The sequence below is a fragment of the Macrobrachium rosenbergii genome, chromosome 41, assembly GCF_040412425.1.
Source record: "Macrobrachium rosenbergii isolate ZJJX-2024 chromosome 41, ASM4041242v1, whole genome shotgun sequence".
In the NCBI taxonomy this organism is placed as follows: domain Eukaryota; kingdom Metazoa; phylum Arthropoda; class Malacostraca; order Decapoda; family Palaemonidae; genus Macrobrachium; species Macrobrachium rosenbergii.
In genome coordinates this window covers 80,145,124-80,167,550 of record NC_089781.1, presented here as the reverse complement: position 1 = coordinate 80,167,550, position 22,427 = coordinate 80,145,124, and the positions used below count along the sequence as shown (strand labels likewise).

At 37.6% G+C, this 22,427-nt stretch overlaps 1 protein-coding gene across 21 annotated transcripts in view; it reads left to right on the top strand.

Moving 5' to 3' along the window:
• pum (pumilio) overlaps positions 1–22,427 on the top strand; it is a 393,939-nt gene that overhangs the window by 211,935 nt on the left and 159,577 nt on the right. For all 21 annotated transcript variants that reach the window (XM_067084468.1, XM_067084466.1, XM_067084471.1 and 18 more), the window contains one exon: positions 18,218–18,332. In XM_067084468.1, the coding sequence (XP_066940569.1) occupies positions 18,218–18,332 (115 nt within the window). The remainder of the gene's footprint in view (positions 1–18,217; positions 18,333–22,427) is intronic.

The window sequence follows — 22,427 nt, the reverse complement described above, 5'->3', positions numbered from 1 at the left end:
TGGTGATCGAAATTCATTTCTCGCTATAATGTGGTTCGGATTCCACAATAAACTGTAGGTCCCATTGCCAGGTAACCAGTTGGTTCTTAGCCACGTAAAATAAATCTAATCCGTCGGGCCAGCCCTAGGAGAGCTGTTGATCAGCTCAGTGGTCTGGTTAAACTAAGGTTATACTTAACTTTAACATTTAATGCCACGAAGTAGAAGTGGTCTGGACTGTATATGTTGAAATGCGGCAGTTTGTCTGAAATTCCTCTCTGTCTCGTTTTGTTTTATTGCTCGAAGCTGAATATCTCTTCATTTCGGGTATTTTCTTTGTATACTGCAGTATTCGTGTTTGGTTGGTCATCTACGTATAACTTATTTTGAATTGAAGAGATAGGCGTAGCTTTCATACCATGAAAATCCTGTTATGGGTTTGAGTTCTCTCTATGAGATGAACCCCTCAAACTCTCTTCCCTTGTATGGTGATTGGTTAGGGCTCTGCTTCGAACTTTGCTCCTTTCCATTGTGTCTGTTTTTAATTCTCATTTTTTTCTTACGTTCTTCTTTTACGCAGTTCAGGAATTTCAGGGCTTTCTTTTCGTTTCAGAAGGGTTATAATAAAAATAGTGAAGATAGGGTGGTGTACTGATAGATTATCTAGAATTACTTGGCCAGAAATGACACCTTTCTGAAAAAAAATTTATTTAGTGTAAATTTAAGTTACTTCGGAATTGTGCCTTGTTTCTCGCATGCTAGCAAGTGAAACAAGGTTTGTGGTGAATTCTGTGGATCACAAACCTCTTGTTTTAAATATTGTGATGTATGGGTGGTGTGTAGGTGGTGGGAATGTAATTAGTAATCTTGTCACCTGCCACTCGTAATTCTGTCATATATAACTACTGTGTAATTGTTCATTTTAATATATATATATATATATATATATATATATATATATATATATATATATATATATATATATGCATATATATACACATTATATACATATATATATATATATATATATATATATATATATATATATATATATATATGTATGTACACAGACACACAATCCCGCTCTCCTAGTGCATTTTTATCTTGTAGGTACACATTTTCTTAATAATCATTTTACTTGGCCTGCGGTGGAGGTAGCATCTATATAATGTATATGAAATATATAATGTGTCTAATATTAGACATTCTATTAAAGGCTTCACAAAAAAATGTACTCGGAAGAGACTATTATATATCATAGTCGAGTGATGGAATTGTCGTTTATCCTTTGAGTTGCGAAAAGTAAGCATTTGCACAGCTTGTTTTATTTTTGATCTTAAGAGTGAGATTACGCTAGGTGTTCCAGTGCGTTGTAATTTTAGTGTATGTTTATGAGAAAAGTTAAAACAAGAAGGGATGTCTTGATATCGGCAGGGTGTGACGTATAGGTTTCTTGAACACTGAAGGTGGTATACTCTCTCTCTCTCTCTCTCTCTCTCTCTCTCTCTCTCTCTCTCTCTCTCTCTCGTTAATAGTTCCAAAGAAATTGTTTGGATGTTAATTCATTCAGTGTTATTAACAGCACCGGTGACATCTGTCAAGCTTGAAGTGGAACATCCCAGTGAAGTCGCTCCTTTGGTACGAGCTAACTGCGTGAAGCGGTCCCCATGAATTCCCGGGATATCACTCATGCGCTCTCTCTCTCTCTCTCTCTCTCTCTCTCTCTCTCTCTCTCTCTCTCTCTCTCTCTCTCTCTCTCTCTCTCTCTCTCTCTCTGCAGTAATATATATATATATATTTTTATGAAAAGCGGTTTCACTTCATGTTAGCAGAGGCCCGTAGTGTTTTTTAGTCGGATAATTATGGAAACGTCATAAAAAGATGGGAAACATCCCATCCATAATGACTTTTCTCTACCTGATAACGCTCCTTGTTCTTTTCCCAATGGAAATATCAGCCTATGTGTTTAGCCGAAGACTAATTAATAAGGTCGTGGTTAACATGTAAAATATGGGGACGGCGTATGAGGTGTTGAATAATCTTGACGTGGAACACAGAATTTTATTATAGACCCTTTAAGAAATTAGGCATGAAGGTTAGCAATACGCGTAGATCTCATTTAGCTTCATTTGAAGACAATTGCCTGAACTGTGTTGGAGTTTCTTCACTTTATCCTCCAGTCTGAGTGTAGGTTATCTAGCGTGACAACGGAGATGAGTTGTAAAAATATAGTAAAATACCCAGAGAAAGGAAAATTCTCTCTCTCATGTATATATATATATATATATATATATATATATATATATATATATATATATATATATATATATATATATATATATAGTGTACTGTAATGTAGATAGATTGAAAGATTGTGTACAGTCTACTGTTCATATTGTGTATAGATATGTATATAATTGTGTTTGTGTGAATGTACATCGATTATAAGCCGTATTTGCATGTAGAGATAAAAATGTGTACAACGCATTTGTTACGTAACTTCGTTCCCTTTTTCCACAACTTGTATTACGCATTTATACGCTTACGCATGTTTTGTTCTCTCAGCCCTATTCTGCATGATTAACAGACCGATAGTGAACATTTTAAAAAGTGTACCCACTTACCTTCATCCAGAATTAGAATCTAAATTGCGTAACATCTCTTGAATTGCTGGTCTTTATACACTTCTTGATTTTTGAGTTTTTCGTCATACCTCGACATTCATAATACATTTTTTTTTTCTAAATTGTCTTGGACTTTCAGGCACTAGGAATTCCTGGTAAATTGATAAATGTATTGCGCGTCAAGTTTGTCCTGATTAGAATTGCAAAGTGAGAATCTGTGCAGTTTACTCACTTATATTTTTTTTTACGAGTAAGTAACCAGAATATTTCCCATATAAACATCTTTTATTTTCGTTTTCTTCCTCATGCGCACAGGATGGGTGCCCACCATGGGTAGTGGGGCAGTTGTGCTCGATTGGCATTCTTTCATATGCTGCTGGGATGACTTGAAAATTTGCACCGAGTTGAGAATGAGGAGTCTCCTTTTAAGCTTATCTACTGATTTTGAGCTTAGTCTCTCTCTCACTCTCTCTCTCTCTCTCTCTCTTTCTCTCTCTCTCTCTCTCTCTCTGAGAGTTGCACCTTTGTTCTAAGATTTTGTGTATTGTTCCTGTCTCATTAAATTATTCTTGGGATGCCATAACAAACGATGCCCTTGGCTCAGAAGAAAAAGAAAGAATGTTGCGGTTGACCTTTTAATTGAATGTAACCTGACTGAAGAGCATTGTTCAAGTGTTAAGTCTTGTCCATTTTATACCGTAGGTTTCCTTTCGGGGAGGAACTATATTAATTCTGTTTTCGTGAAGTGTTAATTGCTTTCTGATGCACTCATGGGCGTTTAGCCAGTAAGGGTCTTTCCTAGATAGTGACTCCCAAGGGTTTTAACCCGGTATGTATCCTTCTTTTGCGGCGTGTTTAGTACAAGGCCGTTGGGATGACCGTAAAAACATAGACAAAAGACTGTAAATATCATAAAGATTTTATCAATTCCATAAAGATAATGACCCCAAAGAAATATAAGTCGTAGATGATAACCCCGATCTTTGCCGGGGGTCACTATCTAGAAAAGATCCTTCAATAAAACTGGCAAAGTCAGAGTGGTATGTGCTGCATTGTCTTTAAACAGTGAGCCAGACAAAAAAGGAATCTTACAGTACTGATAGATAGTATTTATTAGGCCGTGAATGAGGAAAAAGGACCTTGACAACATGTACCTTGCTTCGTCTTGCATTACCGAATGTTAAATCTCAGATCTCATAGTCGGTTGCTTCATTGTGTATGCAACGTATTATAGCTATGAAGTTTATCCGATTCTGAACATTGTGGCTCCGATTAAATCACAGGTAATGTTTACCTTTCTTTGCTGTGGCTGCTGCTCATGTGTGCGCGGTTGTGTTCGTGATTTTTGTTTATTAAATTACACATGTTGCCAATTAATGCAAGTGTATCAGGTATATGCTTTTGCAGCTTAGTGTTCGTTTCCCTCTGCTACCCTTTTTTAAAAATGAATAGCTACTGGTGGCACTTGGAAAAGAGTGGTAGTTTTTGCGTTTTAAAGTGATGATGATCTTCGTAAATTGGGTGAGATTGATCTGGCCAGAGAGAAAACCTGCCTTGTTATGGGTGGCAGGTTGATGCCCTAGTTGCTTTGTAGGTTCGCCATTTGAGGTTTCTCTCTCTCTCTCTCTCTCTCTCTCTCTCTCTCTCTCTCTCTCTCTCTCTCTCTCTCTCTCTCTCTCTCTCTCAGAATCATTATAGTTTAATCTCCCAAATTCCTTCCGAAGGATAACAGTCTTTTTATTTTGAATGTAGCATATACGCTTGTTTGAATTCTGCTGATATGTATTTGGCTAGAAAAGTAAACTTCCTCAAGACAGAATGGTTTAATTGAAATGTCTCCCCTTTTCCTTCTCTCCTCGGTACAATTAATGTGTTCAATCATGAATGCGATATTGCTGATTACAATTATTTACAAAATGAATAGCAAGTGAAATTAAAATCTTGGAAACGCATGACCGTCAGCGTGAAAATGATTCGAGAAAGATTTTCCATAATTGTTAAGTGTCATGTTTTGACTGTTTGACTGGACAAAAAAGAGAATCAGCCGAGAATGAGCCGTTAAGTTTCAATTTGCTTTTAAAGTTAGCTTTGGCGATGGTTTTGAATTATTTGCAAGCATAATGGTTCATAAACACATCTGCTGATGATTCTAACCGCTTACATGAAAAGATAGACAGCACTTGATATTTGTGACAGGCATAAAAGCCAATGTTAGCTAGGCAGAAGCCTTCGGGTGTGTCAGATCAGTCTGTATAACACTGAAGTAGTAATGATGCAAATGACCAGCTACCTCGCGTGTTATTAATAGCTAAAGTACTCGTTTCAATGTTGCGGCTTCATATTAAGAGACTACTTCAGGGGTCATTAGCCATCTTTATTCCCTGGCACATGTCATTCAAACACAATTGAGCCACACTTTTAAAGGAAAAGAGAAGTGTGCCGTTTGCTGCATGGAAAGACTATTGTCAGACTTATTCATTCTTTGGTTGAAAACTCCATTTTCAAGACTTTTACTGTCAGTTAATAGTTGCCTCTGTGATCTTTGTAATTTATAAGGATAATTCTCTTTATTGTATTTTAAGCCTTAACTTCATTGCTATGACATTACAGCTTATATATACTGTGTGTATATATATATATATATATTTGTGTATGTGTATATATGAATTCATGTACATTTTCACTCGCGCACATATACGAAAGGTGTATCTGTTGTACGAAATTGGTTTGGTTGAATTGGTCTCGAGGTTCTCTTAGCCCTGAAATGAAACTTGGAAGTCTTAATATTGCAGTTAGTACTTGGTAGGGCACTGGTTTTATTTTTTTTATGGGTGGTGATAGTTATTTCTTTGGCAGGGTTCCTCTTCCATCTTTCGTATTAATTATTGTGGCAGTTTCATAATGAGTTTTCTTTCATGGGCTCCCTTAATTTACTACAAATACTAGTTCACAACGCCTTTTCTACCACCCGAGTTGGTACTGCAGTTGTGTTGCTTAAAGACTACAGGGATTGCCCGACGGCGAAACAGGGATTCTTGGCAGTTAAACGGAAAGGTTTATAAGATATATTGTGTGGTGTCACAGCAACCAAAGCCATCAGCAAAACATAGGCACACATTCATACATACACAGATACACATATAAGTAACAGTGTGCTAGTTTTCGTGTGCGTTGTCATCTTTTGAAAACCTGGATGTTTGTAAGTCCTTGGCTCATTGATTGTTGAAGGTCTTTGTCTTGTATGGTCCATGCCTTTTGTTATTGAACTCGGAAATTGTACGTTGATGTAAAGTAGAGGCCAAGATATGCAAAAGAAGAAATACAAGTATAACCAGATTCTGTTTCGGAATACAAAAGTATGTAGAATAAGTTGTGCACAGAACAACCCAAATATCACATTTTTATCTGGAATGTAAAAATGTAACGGTGTCACGGACCGGACCCGACCACAAGATTTGTCAAGTACGGTTGGATGCGAGCGATCTCGTATTTTGAACTGGAGTGGATGCAGGACCGTTTAAATGAGCTGGCTCTCGCTTTCGCAATGTCCCCAAACCCGTCCTGGCATATATGAAACTTAAGGTGCCAAGGTTCATATGGACCTTGGTCTGGCCCTTTCCTCGGGAAAGCGTTGGTTCTGAAATCTTTCCGATTAAAAGGCAGGATATTGAATATAGCAGGTTTACTTTTTGTTTGTTACTACTACTTGCAGAGAAGTGGATTAAGAACGAAATGTGTTTATGGGACGTGTTTTGATAAATCCTAGTGAAAGAATTAGGATGATTAAATTTTGGTGGGTATGAGTTCAGTAATGTTGAATAATTATGAGCATGTTACCCATCTCGTCAGGTATTCATGTCATGTGTTGCACTTGAGGAAGAATAGCAGAGGATAGAGTAAATACGAGCAATATTTAGATGGTCTTGAAAATCTGCAATTTATTCCTGTACCTCGCAGGTTGCGGTCAGGTTGGTCTAGACGAGTTTCCAGTATTTTGGCTTCTTTTGACTTGTAAGGGGTCATAAGTCTCTCTCTCTCTCTCTCTCTCTCTCTCTCTCTCTCTCTCTCTCTCTCTCTCTCTCTCTCTCTCAACACACACACACACACACACTTGGAGTAGCATGTCTAACACTCGAAGTTCGACTTGGATGGAAGAATGGACATGTTCCTTAAAATCCATTTTGCCTCTGTTGACCTGTGCAGTGACATAGTTACTTGCTTGTCAATTGCTGTAGGTTGCAGTTAGTGTGGGGGGAGAGAGAGAGAGAGGCTCCCTCAAAATGTGTGCCATCAATCAGGGAAAGCCACGAACAAGGTAATCCCCGTCCCACTGGGATGAAACCATTCTCTCTCTCTCTCTCTCTCTCTCTCTCTCTCTCTCTCTCTCTCTCTCTCTCTCTCTCTCTCAGTATGGTGTGTAAAGCCCCCACCCATGAGGTTTAGTGATTCAGGTTTAAGAGACCGGTGTGCTAAGGCATATTTTTAAGCAACTGCAATTCCTGATCCTTTTTGTTGCTTTATTATACAGTGATCGTTATTTGTAATTTGATTCAGTCGAATGGATAGTTATCAGTTCTTATTTTTTCGAAGCAACTTATCATAGGCATTGGGACTTGCCCTCCACTGGCTGTCGGCCTAAAAAACGGGAGATCAGCGCCTGCCCTATGAGCCTACAGAGGCCCAGGAGGACTTCAACTTTAACTTAACTAACTTATTGGATAATGAATACCTGTCAATTTTAAGGTTTTGATAGTAACCGAATCGATAAGTTTTGAGTTTTGGAGGCAACCAAAATGATGTTTTTAAGTTTTTTGGCTGCAGCCGAATCGAGAGCTGTTATTTCTGAGTTTTCGTTTACAAGAAAATTGACAGCTTTTTGAGATTTTGGTTGGAACCGAATGGATAGTTGTGTTTGAGATTTTGGTTTCAACAGAGTTGATAAATGTTACTCTTGATGTCTTGGTTGCTATCAAATCAATAACTACTTTGATGTTGGATTTTTTCTAACCGAAAATTTTTAAGTTTTTGGTTACAACTTGATCGAAACCTTTGAAGTTTTGAGTATTTATTTGAACCTGAAGGAATAGCTGTTAACTTGAGGTTTTGGTTGCAACTTAATTGGTGTGTTAGTTCTGGTTTTTTGAAGCAACCAATTGGTTGCAACTGAATCAGTAGTTGTTACTTGAAATTTGATTAAAAACAAATGAATAGCTTTTCGTTTCAAGTTTTTGGTTGCAGCCGTGTGGATATTTTCAAGTATTATTCTAAACCAAGCCAATATCATTTAGATATACAATTTTGGATAAAAACAAATCGAATGGTTTGGTGTTTTGGTTGCAACTGAAAAGGATAACCGTCAGTTTTAGGTTGCAACCAAATGCACATGGTAGTTCTGAGTTTTGGGTTGCAACACAAATCGGTATCTCTTATTTCTGAAGTTGGTTACAATCGAATTGATATATGAAATATTTTTGATTTGATGGTGTTGAGTTGCAACAGAATGGATAGCTGTTAGTTTGGAGAAGCTTTTGGAAACAGAATGCCACTAGGAGAATTGTATTTGAAAATCGGAAGAAAATTGTATCAAAGTGAGTTGGGTATTACATATATAGCGAAGGGTTTTGTTTAAGTAAAGAAGATATGAGATCAAGCTTGGTTTTTTTTTTTTTTTTTTTGGTGAGGCACATTTAACACTTCTTTTCGTATGAGACTCACCGTATTGGTAAAATATACTTTTGTTATGTAACATAAAGTAAGGATAAAATATACTTTTCTTATATGACTGAACGTTTGGATAAAATATTTCATAATTTCAAAACTTCTAGTGTTTAACTCGCACTGCCGTTTTCTTTGACTCTAGGCTATTGGATGTTGACACTTCATTCTATTTTCATAACCGTTAGCTGTTGATGCATTATCTGACTGCATTTTTGTTCTGCTCGTTGGATGGCTCTGTGCTAGAGGGAGAGTCGTCCTAAGCATGTAGTTTCATGTCCTTTCCAAGATACAATTAATTTTGATCTGGTTTTTGTAGACGGTTTAGATTGGAAATCCGGAGCTGATCGTCTTGTTTCTATTTGTGATTGGCACTGATGAAAAATTAAGGTTGATACGGTATAAAATCGAATTCCGTCCATGTCAGACCACTACATTATCTGAGTTTTCTTTTCTGCTAAGCTTATTGCGGATACATCTTGCGTGCACATTTTCGAGACGCCTCTTCTGAGTTGTTTATAATGTTCCAGGTCTCCTGTCCTCCAGGTTGTTCAAGTTTGCTTGTCGAAAAAGCCTTGTTCCGTCACCTTGCGGTAGACCTCCAGGATTACACTTCAGAGGAGAGAGAGGTTATCTTAAGCTGTAGCTAAACGTGTTGACATTCAGGCATCGCTTGCATGATTCATGAGTGTCTTGCTGTGCGTGTTGGATTTCTCCTCGAGTGCACCTTAAATGCCGCCGCTTGTTTAATCCGTTTCAAAGTCTTTTCTGAAATTTGTTGCTGGTTTAGATTGGGCGGTTGCCTTTTTGAACACGAAGGCTTTGGCGTTTCTTCAATTTTCTTTTAATCGTAATACATTTTTGTTGCTTTTAAAGGCAAATTTAAATGTGTTCCAGTAGTCCAATTTTGGCCCCTTCTCTGTGATCTTGTTTTTGTTTTTCCCAGCAATATTCATTTTTTTATTACCCACTTCTAGGTAGATTTATTACCGCAATAGGTTAAAATTGTGCGTTGCAAAGGCAAATCACTAGATTTGAATATAAAAACGGTGCGTAGAATTACATTGAGTTTCCACAGTATGTTTCCTTCAGCAGCTTTGCGAGGCTCTTGAAATTGTTGGCCATCAGTGACTTACGACTCATAAAATGATTCTTGGGTCGTACTGAAGCGTGTTATGTCACGCAGCTTTTGGTCCCAGGGCGTAGACTGCCTGCGGTACTTCCGGCAGGTGAGGAGAGAGAGGAAGTGACAAGTATAGTTAGTTCCCAGACCACCAACCACCCTACGCCGCCACCTCCCATTCAGCAGTAATCTCTCTCTCTCTCTCTCTCTCTCTCTCTCTCTCTCTCTCTCTCTCTCTCTCTCTCTCTCTCTCTCCTTGCTTCATACTCTTGGAACTTTACCTTCGTCGTTGCTGTGAATATTTAGATCAAGGAAAATGGTTTAAGCAGAAAGCAGTACGACCCCCTCCCCTTTTTGTTTCTTAGTGTGCATTTTGGTTGCTCTCTCTCTCTCTCTCTCTCTCTCTCTCTCTCTCTCTCTCTCTCTCTCTCTCTCTCTCTCTCTCTCTCTCTCTCTCTCTATATATATATATATATATATATATATATATATATATATATATATATATATATATATATATATATATATATATAAAAATATCGTCATTGGAAGATTGATGGTGCGGGAATGGAAAGCAAGATATAAATAATGTAACGAATTGTCATGAATTATTTTTAAGAGAGAGAGAGAAAGTCGGTTTAGGGGCGAGATAGGCACTATTTCCAAGTACTCAATCCCTCATTTAAATAGTATGTTCAAGGACAAAGCTTTCCCCGCTTGACTTAGTCCAAGGTTCTTGCAGTATGTCAAGTTAATGACTCACTACTATGCAGCGCAACGTTTATTTGCTTGTTATGCGAATAAATGCTTTACTTTGAACTAAATACCTGACAACGAGCTTTTTGAAGGTAAGCTAGCATGTTTGTGTGCGAGCTCTTGAAAAGGCATTTTCTTCGTAGCCTTTGTTGAGTAAGAATTAAAAATCACCCCTCTTTTTTTTTTTAGTGTAACGCTATTACCAGTTCTACCTAGTTGTACATATAAAGTGATTGCGTACCCCGTTAAGTTGGTTTTATCATGTAAGTGGAATGTTTTTGATGTCTGGAACACTAAATTTATTACTTTTTTATAATATAAAATGTATGAAGAAATTGGTCATATAGCCTATACCATCTGAACTGCCCCCAACATTTTGTAGGCTCCGTCAGTTTAATTTTGTTACTTGTGAATATTTAAAGAGATAATTTTGTTACGTTTTATTTGAACAGAGGAAGGTGTTTCATCCAATAATGTTTTAAGTTAAATGCTCGAGTTGTAGGTCCATTTGTATAGAAATTATTTTAAAAGTAATAACTGAATTACGATGTAATGAAAGATTTACGTACGTGAATGGCAAATATTTAGTAAAGTGTCAAACCACCTTCATCTCTCTGATGTCAGATACTCCAGGAAGGTGTACACAATTTTAAGTTCTTATTTCTTGCCTTGTGTGACCATTCATAGAACGGATGAGAGGTGAGGATGACTGAAGTGAGTACGTTTGGCCTTATTTCATGTCCATTGTATTTAAGTGGACTTAATTTGGTGTTGCTAATGTTAGCATTATTATTTTATTTGAAGACCGTGGTTAAGGTTTCTCTCGCTATCTTTTCTTCCTCTCTCCTTTATAACTTAGTTTTGTTTGTATGTAGCCATTCTATCAAGGATTTTTTCTTAATCCAAGTTTATTTTTAGGGGCACATAATTTTTAAAATTGTGACTTCACACCCAAAGCAAAACCTGCGTTAACAATATTTTCATTGGGATTAGTTGGAACGAAAATATTATTTTAGACGCAATTTTCTTTCCAAAATGAACATTAATTGGTTGTATGGCCTCTTGCTGTATTAGTCCTTTGATGAAGTCGAGCATTGTTCGTGTTGCAGGTACTTAGTGCCTGTCCATATTATGCGTAACGACTGTGACATTTTATGATGCCATTTGTCATGCGATTGGATATCCTTTCTCTGTGTCCTCGCAGTGTTGTTTAGTGTTATGAGAACCAATTGTTTGACTTTCATAAATGCTGATTTTTGGTTATTTTTGTACGTACACAACGTAACAATTGGGTACATGACTTGAAGTTCATTTTTGCTATGTGTAACGTCTAAATAACAAGTCTGGTCATTCTTCCCTTAACGTCATCATGCTCGTAGTCTGCAGTCTGTTATAAAACTCTCCTGTTGACTGAACTACTTGTATGGATTCGAGAGAGTATTCTGTCATAAGTGTCTCCTTGACGTAATTCATTTTGCCCTTGCTGCGTGTTTTATGTCGTATAAATGTGTGTTTTGATTACATTACGCATTGTTGTCGCGTCAATTAGGTCTATATATATATATTGAATCATTCTGACGTCGGTTGTTTAGCTATTGAAATTCAGTAATCCATCGGATTTTCATTGACTTCCTTTTGTGTCTGGAATAGTACTTAAAATTTTATTTTCTAGTAAGTGCAGTTTTAACCTTCATTGATTAACCTTCACTGATTGTTATATTGCCCTTCCATAGTAGGATTGTAATTTTCTACACAAGCGGATAGTGCCGTATATACACGTATTTACTTAAGTATAATGTACTGTATTTAGATCGTGGGTGTGTGTTTCGTTTCACCGCAGTGACTTACATTGAGCTGGTTAGAAATGCAGTTCAGTGTTATTCTCAGTGTAATTGCTTTCCCGCCTGGTAGGCGGGTGACAGGTGGAATTTAGATGAATAGGAATTATACATACACAATATTATGTATTCATTACCCGCTCTATTGACGAAGAGCATATGTTTTCATGCTAAGTAATTCTCTCTCTCTCTCTCTCTCTCTCTCTCTCTCTCTCTCTCTCTCTCTCTCTCTCTCACACACACACACACACACACACGCGCGCGCGCGCGCGCGGTTCGTTTAGACTGCAACAGATTGTAATTAGTCTTTTTGGTAGACAGAGAACGTGATTTAGTGATGTTTTTCCTGTCGTATTTTAGTAACTGAGAATGTTATGTCGGAATTTGATAAACCTATTGTACTTGACTTTCAGTAGGTTTACTGTAGATATATGGTAGGTTTTTCCCCATGCGGTAGCTCTATTACACATAATCGTAAATGCAGAATTAATTAGTAAAAATACTGTACGTTCTCCTGGCCTGTAATCGCTGATTATCCACTCTAAGCCATACCAAGGGTTCAGGATGCGTTTGCTTACTGGGAAAAGTAGCTATTGTTCGTCAGACTCGTACGATCGCTAGGGGTGTGGCCGGGCAGAAAAGCAGCGAAGCCAAAATTGTTTTCCCCGAGCATTATCCCTTGTTTATGGTTTTGCCTTAGACCTGTCGTACTGTAATTTCCGCTTTGGCATTACATGTTATCCCATCACAGTGGCAGTCAGAGCGCGATTGTTTTTGAAGATATGATGTTTGGTTTTAGATAAGCCAGTAAAGTGATCGCTGACCTAAATGCCCCATGCCGACCACGTTTCCCCCCAACTGAGATTCTGTAGAGCAGGTAAAAAATTATTTTATGATAAATTAGTTTTCCAGTGAAGAGATCTCGAGTCAGATCTGTTTTTGTTGAAGCCAACTTTGAACTCGAAGCTATACTTTACAAAACTTTCACGTGAGTGGCATCTTGTGAGCCCATACTTTTATCTTAAAAATGAGACGTTTGTCAATACAGGAAATCTTTATTCTTGCCACCCTGGCGATCGTAGTGTGTTTGGCAGACAGTAGCTACTCCCCGGTATTACCATGTATTTACACACGTGATCTTGCCTCTAAGTATGTCCCTGGGGATATATGGTAATTGAGAGTCAGGTTAGAAAATAAAAAAAATTTACAATCTCGGAGGATAAATACATCAACATTTTAATTTTATACATCAGACCTATAATACATTATTTATTGGCAAAGGCATTCAGCATTTTACGTTGCTAATTATTGGTGAAGGAATTCAACATTTTACGTTGCTAATCAGGGACAAGGTTATACTTCATGGTCAACGATCAAATAGGAATTTGACACTGGCCATACAATTTTGAACAAATGAAGTACACGTCATACTTGGCGTCACACACCCTTCGCTGATGAAGCCGGTGTGGAGTGAGATCATACTCTTATCCTAACACTGGCCTGCTGTTAGTCGTTGTTTATTTTTCATATTTGTTAGTTACATGACTATGACTTATTGTATTAATGGGATGATTCTTAATAGGTCATGTTATTCCAGGAATGAGATGGTTATTAGTAGGTTACCCCAACTTGGGATATATTAGCCTTCGCCATGATGAAATCTTCATGGCTTTCCCAGAATGTCATGAGAATAGATTAGATATCATTATTCATGTGTTACCCCACGTACTTCCCGTTTGCTGATGCTAATGAATTTGACGTTGTGGTAATTTTTACTAGTTTCCCCTCTCTCTCTCTCTCTCTCTCTCTCTCTCTCTCTCTCTCTCTCTCTCTCTCTCTCTCTCTCTCTCTCTCTCTCTCTCATTTATATAATATATATATATATATATATATATATATATATATATATATATATATATATATATATATATATATATATATATATTGTGTGTGTGTCTTTGTCTAGGAAATGATATTAGTGCATCATGTGTTGTGGTGCTTGCTTTACTAAATATCGCTAAACGGTTTACCGAAGTTTGCTTTCATTTACGCGTTTTGGTTACATACAATTGACATTGTTGATCTCATTTAGTAGTGTTTTTAAAAAACAAAGTAATTTTTCTAAGACTTTGTGTGTACCTTCACATTTGTTTGTTTGGTGCTTCTGCTTTGAAATCTTGCGTATTTGAACCCAGTTGTCTAGCCGGAGGGTCGTAAAAGTTGGCTTAATTGATTGCTCATCAGTGTGATTGACGCATTTGATCGTGGAATTCACACGGTAGGTACATTAAAGGTGTTTGCCAGTAATAAGTATACATTGATTATGTTATCATTATGTAAGCATCTTGATTAAAATTGTAATACTTTTTAGTTTACCACTCGGCAATATAGCGGGTGGTGTTTGAGAGAGAGAGAGATAATTTTGTTATGGGAATAACATTCGTATATGTAAGCAAGAGTGTATGACTGCAACATTGTTACTAGACGTGGACATATTCATTGTAGGTTTAGTATAAACATAAAAGCAACAAATAATTTTAGCTTTTCCACATCCAGTTAAAACTGGAAAACTACTGCCTACTCTGTTCCTTGAAACGTTACGATTTGTATGTCCTGAATTCTTGGATAATGGAATATTATAACAGTAGGTAAGAACTTATGTTATCCAGCTCATATTTCAGGTACATTGGGTATATACTGTATACGGGTATGTCTGTACACGTGCGCGCACACACACGCACACACACACACACACACACACACACACACACACACACACACATATATATATATATATATATATATATATATATATATATATATATATATATATATATATAATATTATATATATATATATATATATATATATATATATATATATAATATTATGTGTGCTCGTGTGCATGTGTAATATTTGTATTTTTAAACCAAATGGTCCTTTGCAAAATGTTTTTATTTGCATATAATTAGATGTTTGTGTGGCGGGTGTTTTCTAATGTACTTCAGAGTATATACAGTTTAACCATATGGTACTTTAAACCTTGTACCAGATTTGTGGCATTGTGGTCAAAGTGTGTTAAAAATAACGAATCTTGGTTTTTCTCTCTGCCGTCATGAATTTGTTCATTGACGAACGATTCGAGTGATTTTCGTTTATATTGGAACCCATTATGCTTACATATTCCTTGCCTATGAAGTAAAACTTTTTAACTGAATTAACATTACCTTGGAACCATGTCTATTTTCCCTTCTGACAATTTGGTAATCACAAATCTGACTTTGGCATGCCATCGTGCGCTCTCCCGTGGAGAAAAATCGGAAGAGGTTGTCGTGTATGCAGCGACGCCTTTAAGGCTGATGAGACTTTAAACTTGGCCATTTAACCCTTTGCGTCCAACTCAGCTTTAAGAACAGAAGCACCGACAAGCGCCTCTGATGTCGGCGGACGGGGTAGGGTTGGTTAAGCAGTGATTGTTGTGGGCGGTCGTTTGTAGATTGTTCTGTGTTTTGGGAGGGGGGTGTTGGTATTTTGAATATGCATTAGAAATTTTTTAAAATCTTTTAGAATAACTAATGTTAGATGGGAAAGATTAATATATCAAGTTGTTTTATTAGTTGAGAACGCTACTCGGGTAGGTGGGTATTGGGCGTAGGCCGTTAACATGAGGTTCGTAAAAGTTTTCTGGGTTTAAGAGCGCGAGCTCTTTAGAAATGTAGACATCTGTTCTAACTGTTACATAAATACTAACCGATGATTTATTGTGCCTTCCACATCGTTTTATGGAATTTTAAGTATTTACATTACACCCTCTTTACCTGACGTAAAAAAATTTTTTTATTTAACACTATTGGAGGTTTCTGTGACTCCTGATTACGATAATTACATGAAATCATCATGATTGCTCTCTCTCTCTCTCTCTCTCTCTCTCTCTCTCTCTCTCTCTCTCTCTCTCTCTCTCTCTCTCTCTCTCTCTCTCTCTCTCACACACACACACACACAGTGAGTAAAGTCATAGAACTCTAAGCTGTCTGTAAAACTGTATACATACACGTGTCCCATAAGCACATTGTAACAATTGTGAAGCATCTACCCGTGCATAAACACTCTCTCTCTCTCTCTCTCTCTCTCTCTCTCTCTCTCTCTCTCTCTCTCTCTCTCTCTCTCTCTCTCTCTCTCGTTGGGGTTTGATCATAGAAGTCTAAACTATGATTTGTATACACATATCCTATATATCCCTTGACTTAGAAAAGTCATTTGTGTGAAGCATTGACCTATGCTTAAACCTTAACCTACTCTCTCTCTCTCTCTCTCTCTCTCTCTCTCTCTCTCTCTCTCTCTCTCTCTCATGGTGTTTGGTCATGGAATTCTAAGCTGTTCGTGGTTTATACACATACCAAGAGGAAATAGAAAGGTCCCTTGTGAAGCTTAAACCTAAGCTCTCTCTCTCTCTCTCTCTCTCTCTCTCTCTCTCTCTCTCTCTCTCTCTCTCTCTCTCTCTCTCAGCATCAATTTTTCATGGTGCAGGTTTTTCTTCTGCATTTCAGATTTTCTTAATTCTACTAGCATCCCCTGAAGTAATGCAATGTTTGGGTTCAGTTTTAAAGCAGCCTTGATGTCTGTTATAAACAGCAACTCTTCTCTCAGCAAAACTAGCTTGTTTTAAAGACATGCTCTCTCTCTCTCTCTCTCTCTCTCTCTCTCTCTCTCTCTCTCTCTCTCTCTCTCTCTCTCGTGGTGATTTTTCCACACACTGTCTACATTTCCATGGTAACAATTTTCAATATATTTTGAAAGTCTTGTGCTCTATTTGCAGTCATTGGTGTTGCTTGAAATTCGTTAATATCTTCAGTTAACAAATTATTGAGATTGTGTTGTATGTAATGACTTGGATGTTGAAACACTGTATTGATGTTATTGGTAGTGTGTTAAAACAGTATTAGCACCAAATTTATTGAATGGGTCTCTCTCTCTCTCTCTCTCTCTCTCTCTCTCTCTCTCTCTCTCTCTCTCTCTCTCTCTGTACAGTATTATCCACAATGTTACCATCAAAATTTATTAAATAGAATATCTCTCTCTCTCTCTCTCTCTCTCTCTCTCTCTCTCTCTCTCTCTCTCTCTCTCTCGTTGGGGTTTGATCATAGAAGTCTAAACTATGATTTGTATACACATATCCTATATATCCCTTGACTTAGAAAAGTCATTTGTGTGAAGCATTGACCTATGCTTAAACCTTAACCTCTCTCTCTCTCTCTCTCTCTCTCTCTCTCTCTCTCTCTCTCTCTCTCTCTCTCTCTCTCTCTCCATGGTGTTTGGTCATGGAATTCTAAGCTGTTCGTGGGATTTTATACACATACCAAGAGGAAATAGAAAGGTCCCTTGTGAAGCTTAAACCTAAGCGCTCTCTCTCTCTCTCTCTCTCTCTCTCTCTCTCTCTCTCTCTCTCTCTCTCTCTCTCTCAGCATCAATTTTTCATGGTGCAGGTTTTTCTTCTGCATTTCCAGATTTTCTTAATTCTACTAGCATACCCTGAAGTAATGCAATGTTTGGGTTCAGTTTTAAAGCAGCCTTGATGTCTGTTATAAACAGCAACTCTTCTCTCAGCAAAACTAGCTTGTTTTAAAGACATGCTCTCTCTCTCTCTCTCTCTCTCTCTCTCTCTCTCTCTCTCTCTCTCTCTCTCTCTCTCTCTCTCTCTCTCTCTCTCTCTCTCGGTGGTGATTTTTCCACACACTGTCTACAGTATTTCCATGGTAACAATTTTCAATATATTTTGAAAGTCTTGTGCTCTATTTGCAGTCATTGGTGTTGCTTGAAATTCGTTAATATCTTCAGTTAACAAATTATTGAGATTGTGTTGTATGTAATGACTTGGATGTTGAAACACTGTATTGATGTTATTGGTAGTGTGTTAAAACAGTATTAGCACCAAATTTATTGAATGGGTCTCTCTCTCTCTCTCTCTCTCTCTCTCTCTGTACAGTATTATCGGTATTGGTAACACAATGTTACCATCAAAATTTATTAAATAGAATATCTCTCTCTCTCTCTCTCTCTCTCTCTCTCTCTCTCTCTCTCTCTCTCTCTCTCTCTCTCTCTCTCTCTCTCTCTCTCTCTCTCTTCTTTCAAAAAATTCTTGCTTCTAGTCTGTATGTTCTTATTAAGTATCTTATTTTTTCCAGATTGCTCCAGCCAAAAAATTATGGGGTGTGGAAGAAGCCAAAACAGATAAAGGAATTTTTAACATTGGGGAACCCACATGGAGAGAAACGGCATGGAGCACAGGACCACCAACAGGTGAGTGTCTTGGTGTTTACTGATGAATTATAGCATAGGTGATATGAATTTGGTTATGTTTAAATTTACGAAATTTATGAGAAAAGTGGTGTCAAAGTTTATAGAAAAATTTTGTAAAGGTGTTTTTATTTATCAGTGATCGGTATCTATACAACACTCATTCCTATGACCATAGATTAATTTATGCATAAAATTGTGCAAGAAATAATTCTCTCTGCCAGTGAGATATTACCTGTAGTTGTCTTGTTGCCAAATCTTGGAAGATTGTTTTTAACTACATCAAATTTAATTTGGTTCACATTGTGTTGGTAGCAGATATCTATTGATTCATGGGTTGCACGATAGAAGCTTTCTTCCTTCATTTAAAAATTCAAACTAGTAATCTTATGCATTACTCTAAAATAAGGTGGCTGTAGACTATTGAAACAGAAAATTATGTACACTTTTTTTATTGTTATATTTTTTAAAAACTTAACAGTCTAGTTTTGAAGGCTTAGGATGTAGATTTCCTAGAAGTGTTTTTGTCTTGATTTACTGGGTCATTGGTCAGTAAATGAAGATTCTGCATTTTCCCCCCCTTTACAATATGGTTTGGGTCTTTTTTTATTTGTTTGACAGGATTTCTATGGTCTTAAGTTGTTTTTTACAGAATTTCTATGGTCTTAAGTTGTTCAAGAAGGGAATTTTGTATTTAGCTGCTACACATTTTTCTCCTCTGATTTTTTGTTCTCTTCTTGGTAGGCTGGGTTTTCATGGTGTTATGGTATCCACAGGAGCATAGTTGACACACTTTTGTTATATTCTGCATGTGTGGTTTAAAGGACATTTCCAAGGCACCCCATCTCTTTCACCAATATTTTAGTTATATCATTCATGTCTGTATAGTAATAGATGTTGCACCTGAATAATGTACACTATAATCTTTCGTATGGAATTTCAGTGTCTTTGATTTCCAGATCTTATTTAGCCTGCCTTAAGGTTACTCAATATCTGCAAAGATTCACCCTCATTAGCTTTTTCTCACTGGTGTTATTTTGTTCTTTTGTGCATTCTTAGTCCTCTTTACTTTATATTTATCTGGATTCCCTTAGGTGTAGATATATAAAGTGTTGTATTAAAAGCAATAATTGTAAATTTTCTGCTGATTAAAACAGCATCATTGTGCATTTTGATGGGTATTTACCTCTTTTTCACTCATCAGTATTTTTTCATTAATAACTGTGAACTACCCTAATACAAATGCCAGTCCTTGAATACAAGACTTAGGCAACATGATTTAATGTCAAGGTTTCCATTTCATCATCCCATATTACAGTGCATTTTCCCAACATATATATATTTCTAATTGTAAATCAGTCCTCTGATTGTCTGCACCACATTACAGTGTTCGTCTTCTAGAAACTTTATTGTATTAAGCCTATGTACTTGTCAAAACTTTAGCAAGGCAGTGACAACTTTTTGAGTAATCCCAACATAAAATTCCTAATGGTCCTCATGGCTCATCTTCTCTCCCACTTAATGGTTGTTGTTTATGTGGTTTCTCTGACTGCCATCTGGGGAAGTCTGTGTTGGAAAAGAGCACCTCCAGTTCCAAGATTAATAGTACAGATACTGATAAGCTGCTTCCATTTTTGTTTGCAGCCTCCCCAGTCTTTTGTTACCCATTATTCCTCCATACCTTCATTGTTCTTACCAGCTTTTGCATTCCTATAACCAACAGTAACTCTAGCCAAACTTTCTCGTGTTTAATCTTTCTATGTAAATTTCATCATCATTTTGCTCCTTGGTGCATGGCACACTGTAATACTCATATTGCAATGTTTTTTCAACCTTTCAAGCTATAATCAGCTCCTCACTACTTTAGTCAGTAAGGGTCTATTCTCCTTTTGGTGTTAAGATTCTTCCCCAATTCTGGTGTTAAGATCTACCTTTCTTTAATAAATAAGCACATTACCCCCCACAATATCTCCTAGTTTGTTTTTCTGGTTCATGAACAGATATGTTGTCTAATTCATGTCCAAGCTAATTTTTTACATGATCAAGCTTTCCAATTTGATTTGGGGTTCTTATGTTCCAAAGTGTGTTAGGCGTGGGATGAGTGATCGCTGTTTTTCAGTTTTGTTCACTAACTGAATTCTCATTTGGCCTATATATGCCAATGTTCCATGGTCTCTGTCATGCTGCTTTGTATACCTTTGCTAAATTATTTTACCACTGGATACCACAAATCTCAACAACTTGTAACCTATTTGTTATTATCCAAAATTTATGAGAGTGAGAAATGAAAGTTCTTGGACTCTTGGAAATAAAAGGAGGGAAGTGAATATTTTAGACCACCCTGTCAGATGTCTAAACTTTGAGTTCTTGCTGTAGGATGTGTTTGCAAAACAGCTGAAAATTTCAGAAAGGTAAACTTTGAAATACAGTAGCGCACGGAGACAATAGACTGTGGTGTATCATACTTCTGGATATATTGGTGCAAAATGGAGATATCAGTTTGAGGGTTTTCTATACGTAACTTACCAAGTAATTACATGGCCTATGTTTCTAACTCACATGGCAGCTAAAAATTTAAAATTCACAGTAGCACTCAATTGTTTTTAGTGTAGGTGACAAGGTCCCTCCCACTATCGGGGAAGGATAGGTACAACACAGATGAAGAGCTCAGTTTCTGCCGGTTAACAACTGTACTTCAGTTGTCACAAGCAGCTTTTGTTTGAAATTGGTCACCAGATGGTTGTTCTTAGTCTACGTTTGGTGACGTATTCTGAATTTTGGTAGCATTTACGCTATGTTCAAATAGTTTAGGATTATTAGACCTGTCTTTTCATGATTTTGACTTTTCCTGACGATTTTTGATACTAGTGCTTCTAGTATCCAGTTTTGTAGCCAAGGCTGCAAAACTAGGCTGACAAAAGCATTTTATGATTGCACACAGTCTGTAGCAATTGTAGGGGGACAGACTTATTCTATTGATTTTACTTGTATTGAATGTAGGGACTGGGATCAAGGTAAATGGAAAACATTAAAATCTCATTTAGTTAAGTTAGAGAGAGACAGAAAGAGGAAAGTGACTATTAAGAGCTGAGGCTAGGTAGCATTGAATGTACTCTTGAATCTGGAATTACCGATTTACCTGTTCTGTCTTCTATTCCTACTACTGTTTCCCCCTTAACCAGCCCTCTAGCTATTCAATCTACTCTTTCACCTGGCCCCCATGCTTCCGATCCTAACACCATTGCCAGCCTTGAAACCTGTGTTGATCAGAAGGTTGGACTCATAGTGTCTACTATGGAACAGTTAAGTGCCTCAGATAAAGTGCTTATGGATCAAGTCAGTGCTAAGAGTGCAAGTGCAAGTGAAGTGTTCGTGGAGGAGGTGTCTACCCGTCCTGCTGACACTCTTAGACCAAGGTCACTGTCAAACTCCCAAGCACCAGGGAGGAGGCATACTGTTGGTCCAAGGGAGGTCTGTGGGTTTTACCCATGGGTAGGTGCCCCCTCAGCCAGACTTGTTGAGGGGTCCCAGGACTCGGTGGGCAGCCGCTGGAAAGGCATCTGTTAGGAGGTGCACGACCTTTCTTGAAGTTCTTCGGACTCCGGCTTAGACAAGAGGCGCTGAGGGCACTTTTACAAGGTATCTCGTCCTTTGAAGAAGCACATAGCGGTTACAGACCGCTCTTCCCCTGCAAGCTTGCGAAGGATCCTGACCGTAGTCCTCAACTGACCTGGAGTTTTTGGGCCAGCCCAGAACAAGTTTTGCCTGTAAGCCAGTATTTGTCACCCGCGTGCCTGTCTTTTTCACGCAAGCGCCCAGCGGCTCCTGAACGCCTTGACGCCAAGCTCAGAGCGCTCAGTTGAGCACTCGGCACCCTCTCTACAGTTGACAGCTTCATCCATTACCAGCCCCATGCAGCATGTTTTCGATGGATCCTGTTCAGTGCTGTTTGGATGAGATTATGGGCTTTCAGCAGAAGAACCCAGCCATAACTCAAGATCCTCCTGACTTGTCGCTTTCACCGTTTTCTTCAGAAGAAGTAGTTTTAGACCAGGCTCCGTCTTCATTGCCCTTCTCTAACCTGCTTAGGTATTTTTT